Raw genomic sequence first — 8052 nt, 5'->3', positions numbered from 1 at the left:
GCAGTCTGTAGTGCGAAATGAGACGTCAGATTAAAAAGACATGAAACATGAAAATACACGTCTAAAAACGAGACAACATTTAATTTATAGACAGTTTAAAAACTACTTAGAAAATGCCTTGAAATGGATTTAAAAGACAATTTCCAAAAAAATAAAAAATAGAAGTAGTATAAAGTTTAAGCAATAATACAAATGAATGAAATAGAGAATATAAACCATACTTAATCAAAAGCCAGGGTGAGGTGGGAGGTCTTATTTTAAAGATTTCAACTCGTACATCTGTATTCAGGTCAGATTTTAGTTCTACATTTTAAAGTCAACCGACGAACTCCAGCCTGAGGACCTGAGCGACCATACTGGTGTCGGTGCTTTAAATGCAATATTAACATAAAAACAACAAAGCGCTGGAAGGCAACATGTAGTTACGTAACCGTGATGAACCGCTAAGACACGGACGCAGCAGCTGTTGGACTTTTTGGGTTATTTGTGGCCGACAGCTGCTCAGCCGCTACGATTTCTCGCTAGTTTACAGTTGTGCAACAAGTGGACATTATTGACTCTGCAAATTGGTGTCGAAAAGGGTCGCAGCTGTTTCCTTTCCGTATTTTTTTGTTAATCTCTTTTGTTAAAAATAGTTTAAGAAGTATATATTTGGGCTCCTGTTTAATCTGAAAGTAAAAACCGGAAGATTTCCAGTTTAAAATAGTTTGTGTCCCACATTAGAGAAGGTTTCATCAGTGAAGTTTAGCTGTTTAATCTGGAAATATGCTTTTAAAAACTAGTGTTTATTGTATTAGAGATGCACAGTATTTGATATTTGCAGATGTCCTACATGCAGATATTTGTTCAGCCAAGTGCTGACTCACATTTTGTACTTTTTCCACCTAATTGCAGACAACATCAGGTCTCTCTCGAGTGGAATGAATATATTATTATGCCTATTTGTATTGTGATGGTCTGCTGGCAGATGCAAACTCGGCTCAGCCACAATACATCCCTGTACAGTATAACCATTAGTTTTAATTGACTAGTTCATTAAAATCTAGTTATGCATTTTTCTAACTGAACTTCGTATTTTTGCTGTAAACTTACGGAGTTTTGTTTATTCCATTTCTCTCCTCTAATTCCATATTCACATTCAAATCTATTTAGTTGAGTGACACCGATAGTTTCTTAAGACAAACACTTCATCAGTTGCACACAGACAAAACTTCTCAACACTAATTTATCCTTTTGTTTTCTCCGCCACAGATAATTGCGTGTTTTTACCACTTAAAACAACAAAACACTCAGGCAGAATCAGCCGAATTCCTCTCCATCTAAAATAGTCTTTTTTCTCCTCATCACATTCCTCCTCCCCTCGCTTTAACCTTTTCTTTTCTTTCCTGTCAGCTGCAGCCTTTCCTCCTCCTAAACCCGATCTCTGCTGCTGTTTCATGTAAAAAGGAAGAAGTTTTTAAACGTGCTGCGCCTCGGCGAGCTGTAGTAGCTGTCAAGGTGAAAGCCAGGGTCTCCTCTCAGCAGCCTGGATCTGCTCCAACGCTGCATATTCATGAGGCACAGTAATCTGACAATTACACCTGATAGGGCCCTCGTCCTTGTTTGTGCACTTCATTATGAGCTCCTCTTTGTGGATTTAATAGTACTGCAGTTGCCTCTTGCAGTGTAGACATCATTTTTAACAAGCAAATATGCTCTCTGTCTTTTTATGTGGATTGTAAGACAGTTGGCGGTACTCAGGCTCGTCTCAGAGCCCATAAAATGTGAGGAAAGTTGATAATTGCCTCGGTTTTTGCTTAGTTTGATTGAAATGGCAACGTATTTTTTTGATTTAATCGCCGTCTAAATAAAACTCAGCAGTTCCGAAGCAGCAAGAAAAGAGCTTTTTGATGCGTAAATTGCTGCAATCAGTGTTGTGATTATCAGCTTTGTGACAGAGAAACATTTTAATAAAAAAAGAAATGCAGGCTGTTCTGCTGTGTGATTGTAGGATGTTTCCACTGCTGACTGCTTAGACCACGTCCACACTGAGGCAGCTAAATCTAAAAGTGTCTGAGAGGTTTTACTCTTTTCAGCCACAAGGTCACTGACTCCAATCATATCAGATGACCGTTGGTGTACATTGGACATCGGTGTAAAAACACAGCAGGAGGTTGGTTGCTTAGTTGTAGAAAATACTATAGAGGAAGAACAACAATGGCAAAAATAAAAACTCAGGATTTCCTTAACTGCACTAAACCTGCCAGTAGAGACAACAAGGTCAGCAACGTCTGATAATATTTAGTAGTCAAGGATTTGTTTGTCTGTTTTCTTCAGGAAAAATGTCAAAACATCGGAGTGTGATGAATGAGGGAAGGACACAATAGTGACCATTAGAACCAATCAGAAAGCAAACATGGCTGCCTGCTCTGGGCTCCAGACTGGAACCAAAATGGTTGCATATGTTGCCTTTTTTTGAGAGTGTGTGAGTTAAAATTTTAAGTGGTCGCATTCGTGTGAGTGAATTATAATCATTTAGCATTTTGTTGTCGCTTTAACCAGCACAGGCAGCTACTGCGTTAGCCACAGCAGTGGACAGGCTAACTTTTATTTCTTCCGTGGCTCCATCAGTTTGGTTCTGCCTGATGCATAAAACAAGCTACTGAACTGATGTGTGTTCCTTAACCAAGAGTCAGAGGTCCGACTCAGGTGATGATCAGAGAGCAGGTGCAGCAGGAACATACTGAGCCGGTGAGCGAGCCTATTACAACAGCTAGAGCAGTAGTGGGGGGGGGGGGTTAGTTAATTAATTATTACTCTCATTCTTTTTTTTTGTTTCTAGTGTCTGTATGCAATTGATTGTGTTTTTTCTTTTTTTTTTTGTTTTTTTTTCTCGTTGATAGCAGTGCGTGTATGTGAATTCAGTCTGTTTGTTTGTTTGTGGCCACCCCTTTTTTTTCTACCTTCCTTTCTTTCCTGTCTATCGCGCTGACTATAATTTGTGCCTACTTTGTTGAAGAGGAAAAAAAAAAGTGTACATAAACAGGCTGCACTTTTCTATAAGCTGCAGGTGTCCACGTTGTACCATGACATATTTACACAAAGATTTTTTTAACTTTTAATTAAATACGTACCGGTAACATACACAAATACGTACCGTAAAGGTTTTTTTTTGAACAGTGCCTGTAACACGGCTGGTTAAAAAAATACAGCAGCCTACCAGGAAAAGTCATTGATCGCTATCTTTATCTTCCTCCTGCACTAAAACCACTAAAGTTGTCTTCTTCTGTGTCAGAACTGAACAGCCTCAGAATTGCTTCGTCACACACTTCCTCAGTCTCTCTTTCGTTGTCGCTCTCAATGTCACTTTCGTCTCGAGGCAAATTTGTAAAAATCGTGAAAATCCATAAATTAGCCGCATCATTGTTTAAGCTGCAGTGTTCAAAGTGCGTGAAAAAAGGAGCGGCTTATAGTCTGGAAATTACGGTAATTTTTCCCAGACAAGTGTGTGAGCAAACACAGCCACCAGGCGACATCTCCCCCAGGCTGAACTGTGAGACGTTTAGGGAACGTCAGTGGATGTGGTGTCTGTCGATGAGCACCTGTGACCAGGTGAGGGGTACGACTAACTGACAATGTTGGTCGCACCAGTGTGACTAGTGGAAGAGTTAGTGTGGAGCCCTGCTGCTTGTTTCTGCCTGTCCAGGTTTAAACGCAACCTCAGGGTTTTTAAACTAAAACCGAGTCAGCAGCTTTACCAAAAGTCTCCATATTAGGGATGCTAAAACCCCGAGAGCAGAGTGGACACAAGGTGTAGTAGAAGTTCCAGGAAAAGCAGGAAAATCTCTTCTTCCTTCCCTTTGACAACCTAAAAAAGTCTTCCCATAGTTACTATACTTCCCATCATCATGCACCCAAGGTTTTTTTTTTTTTTAATTTCCAATCTTTGTTGTTGTTTTTTAAAGGTCTCATCCAGTGAAAATCCATTTATATTATGTTTTGTGGTTGTTACAGACTTGGAGGTGTAAAATAACTCCCCAAGCCTTTCCGCTAGTCAGCCTCCCGGCTTTACGAGTAAGAATTCAACTCAGGTGTCATGTAACACCTAACTGACCGATAGTCGTCCAGTTCAGACATGCAGGCAGCGTGTTCTACTCAAAGAGGAGCGAGAACATCAGCAGCTCATTGATTTTCGGAGCAAAACAACCCGTTTGGAGCCGTCTTTGCAGTACTTTGAGCTGAAAAACTAAAAGGTGCCCAGTCTATTTGCTAAATTTGCTGAAAAAGTGCCGAATGTACGACCTTTGACGTCTCATCCTAAAACAATTCCAGCAGCAATCCCCAGACGGCTGCACTGATAAAATAGCTCTTTATGTTGGGAATGGGGTCTGCAGCAGTAAGAATAAATGGAGGTTCGTGACAGCAGCAGCGATGTCGGTAAGATGTGTGATCACACAAATGTTGTCTTGCTCGCTGACCCTGATCAGACTCGTGTCAGCGTTTCCCCAAAGCTCATATTCACCAGAACACATTCAGCAGCATTTTCAGAAATATCCTCTGTTTTTGGGTGTAGAAACGCCTGCTTGGTCTTTTTGCTTTTAGCTTGTGCGAGCTTCAACCACCACGATAGCTTGTTGAGGTATGTAGCCGACGTAGACACTACTAGCAGACAAACATAAGTGAACTTTCTGTGTCTTCTCAGGTGGCAGATAATTAGATAATCATTTCGAAGCGTGTCCACCAGCTCCCATGAACCAAGCAGCTGCCCTTCGTCCAACCCCTCCAGCACTTTTTGCTGACTCCGTTCTTTCCAGCTCCACATCTCTCCTGGGGGGGTTGCCGCTCTGTAATTTGCATCGCCTATTTTGTCTAATTGCCCCACTGCAGGCCCCAGCACGATCTCCAGAACCTCTGCCATTTGCATAGGAGGAGCCGCTGCTCTGCGTTCTCCGGATGATTCTGTGGTCGACTGACACCTCCGTCTGTGGAGTGTCAGGACCGCTGACTCATGTTAATCAAAGCTGCAGTCAGAGTGTTACGAGCGAGGCTTATGTGGATTCTTCCGAAGTGACAAAACCATCTTCTGAAAGACAATATGAATATGCAACAGCAACTGTCCATATTTCTGTGAGCCGCTTGCTTATTTTATGGCAGAGTAGGACTTGCAGAAAATGCTTTCTTAAGTGGCTTGGAGAGGAAATACACTTTCAAATTTCACTATAAATAGTTAATGGCAAGCGTCGATATCCCGCTACACCCCAAAACCATCCAGCAGGTTTAAAAGTACGTTATCTTTTACATAAAACACCTAAACTAAGCCATTTATCAGAGCCAGTAACTGCAAACTCAGAAAAAACAATTGTGCAAATGTTCCGTCAGAAAAATACCAAATCTAAGCTTTCAGAGTTTTTTGTCTACATGTCTCATTTCAACAAATTGTGAAAAATAAACAGTTTGCATCCAACTAAAGTTTAACAGAGAAACCAGACACGAGCCAAATATCCAGGGCCTTCTCGGCTGAACTGCAGGCGGTGTTTACACATAGTAACTAGGTGATGACAGTTTAGTGGGGTTTAGAGGAAAATAAAACATGCTTGAGCACTCAAATAAATGCAGCGTGGCTCAAAAACGGTATACAGAGGAAGAAATTGTCAGCAGGTTGCTGGAAGAGACCTTCAGCACTTAATTTTTTCTAGAGCTGATGTGCAGAGAAGTGTGAAAAACACCTCATCTGTAGAGGTTGTAAAAATGATTTTTTTAATGTAAGATAAATAATCAAAGAAACACAACTTTTGTTTTATCTTTTTTTTTTTATTTAATTCTTTTTTTTTTTTACTTCATATAATTTTGAGTTCTCTCTATGTTTATCTATGGTTGTGTTGTTTCCATAGAGGCTCAAAACTTTATATTGCAGTGAAAAATTAGCCCACAGTGAGTAAAAATGTGAGTCTGGAGGCTTCATGTTGTCTTATTTAATATCCTGTAGCTGTATTTCTAGATGGGATTAGGTTTCCTCGTAGCTAAACAAAAAGCAAAATGGTGAAAATAGTCATTTTTGATGATTTTTTTCCCTTTTCTTTCATATTTATTGGTGAACTCTGTGTGAGACGTGTTTGCACATAAACTAAATGGGACTCTCTTCTCTCTCCTTTACCTCCCAGACATGGTTACTACGGCACGTCAGGCCCTCCCGCCCCGGTCAAGGCCCTGACCGACCTGAAGCTCCACTTAGCCAACCCCTCCCACCCGGCTTCCTCCTCGTCTTCGTCCGACATGGTGGTGATCCACCCGGGGGCCGTCCTGGCCATCCTGGACCTGCTGCCCTCCGTCTGCTCCGACAGCCAGCCAGAGGTGAGGAAACGCAACCAGGAAGCGCAGTTCCTGCAGAGCGAAGGGGTCAGATGGAGGGCAGGAAAGTCCCTGCGTGGTCTGTTGGTTTTTACATGTCAGAGGACAACCAGACACTTTTAGTAGCAGCTACATGTCAGCTGTTTAAAAAAAGAAGCTGCACAAAAACAAGTTGTGTTGCATGATTATGTGAAAAGAGCTGCTTTAAGTAGTTTAAATCTCATTCAGTTACTTTATTGCCTTTTATAAATTGTATTTTTTTCTTTCTATTTTTATTTTTGGGGGGAGTTAAACCATCTTTATATTCTCATCTCTATATTCATACCAATAAAGCATATTGAATGTTAATTTAGGGCAATTTGGGGCTGCAGCTAACTATTATTTTCATTGTTGATTAATCTGTCAATTATTTTCTAGATTATTCGATTCATTGTTTTGTGGTTTCAATGACTTCTTTGAATATCTTGTTTTTTCCACAACCCAAGATAACAATTTTACCATCATAGAGGAGGAAAGAAACTAGAAAATACTAAGATTTAAGGAGCTAAAGTCAGAGAGCTTTCTTAAAAATTTCTAAAAAAAAAATACTTGAACCGATTAATCAATTCTAGAAATAGCTGCTAAATAATCTAATATTTAATAGTTGCCAATTGCAGTTTGCTTGTATTCACTCAATTGTTCTAAACCTTTATAGAAGAAAGATCAGAACTAGCCTTAAATCCAGATTCATATAGTTAAAATAGTTATTCTGAATGTTCTTGTGGTGTAAGAGAGGCCACTATAGGTAAGATCCTCTATCACAGTATGTCATATGTAAATTGTGATATTGTAAATATTGTGATAAATGTACTGTTGACAGGTACAAAAACATAGGAGTGTGTTTATATTGAATACAGGGTAATAAATCATCAAAATGTAAAAATCATATAATAATCCAATTCTGCCATAAATCAGTTCTTCCAATTTATTTACGACATCAAACACCCACATATTTTGAATGGAGATGCAGTGTGGTATACATAGTGTGAAAGAATTCCTTGTTGCTGTCAACTTTCTGTCCTCCCGTTGTATAAATCGCCAACTTTCTTCTCCGTCTGTCTCGGTCGCAGCATGCCCTCGACCTGCAGCTGGCCGTGGCCAACATCCTGCAGCTCCTGGTGAACAGTGAGAGGAACCAGCAGGTTTTGTGTGAAGCTTGCCTCCACCAGCGGCTGCTGCAGCGCTGCAGTCAGGCCCTCGGCGATGAAGACCACCCGCTGCACCCGCCGCTGCAGAGGATGTTTGAGAGGCTGGCCTCGCAGGCCCTGCAGCCGATGGCACTCAGGTACTGAACCTGGCTTTTGACATTTCAATATACTATAAATATTAGTTTGGCTCCTGCATGGGTCACTGATCCCATATGGTGATGTGACCCTTAAAAGTTTATCCAAATGCGCTTTTCTCTGTGGTTGAGGTATCAGAAAATATAAATCTCAACCAGGGGAGCAATGATTCTTTCCATCACTCTGCCAGAGACAATAAGTCGGTGCTGTTTAGTATTGAAACTATGATATCGATGCTCAAGGCTGGTTACAGTGAAAATCATGCTGGTCAGGAATAAGATTTTGTTTTTTGATGGTGACACCTGGAGTGGATGTAAAATTGATTTGGTTTCATTTTTAGGTGCAGGTCAAATGTGTTTGTCATCCCTGAAAATTTCATTTGTCTCATACTTATAAGATTTCG

At 40.6% G+C, this 8052-nt stretch overlaps 1 protein-coding gene across 1 annotated transcript; it reads left to right on the top strand.

Annotated features, from left to right (window-relative positions):
- Nucleotides 1–6140: 6140 nt before the first annotated feature.
- Nucleotides 6141–7651, top strand: LOC103376297 (WD repeat and FYVE domain-containing protein 3-like; the record flags this gene model as incomplete). Its single annotated transcript, XM_008306674.1, has 2 exons — nt 6141–6330; nt 7437–7651. Coding segments are annotated over 2 exons (405 nt in total), but the record flags the coding sequence as incomplete, so codon positions are not given.
- Between the last annotated feature and the right edge of the window lie 401 nt (nt 7652–8052).

Source organism: Stegastes partitus, unplaced genomic scaffold, assembly GCF_000690725.1.
Source record: "Stegastes partitus isolate 25-593 unplaced genomic scaffold, Stegastes_partitus-1.0.2 Scaffold3793, whole genome shotgun sequence".
Taxonomy (NCBI): domain Eukaryota; kingdom Metazoa; phylum Chordata; class Actinopteri; family Pomacentridae; genus Stegastes; species Stegastes partitus.
Note: the sequence above shows the minus strand (reverse complement) of the source record. Positions and strands in the feature narration are given on the sequence as shown.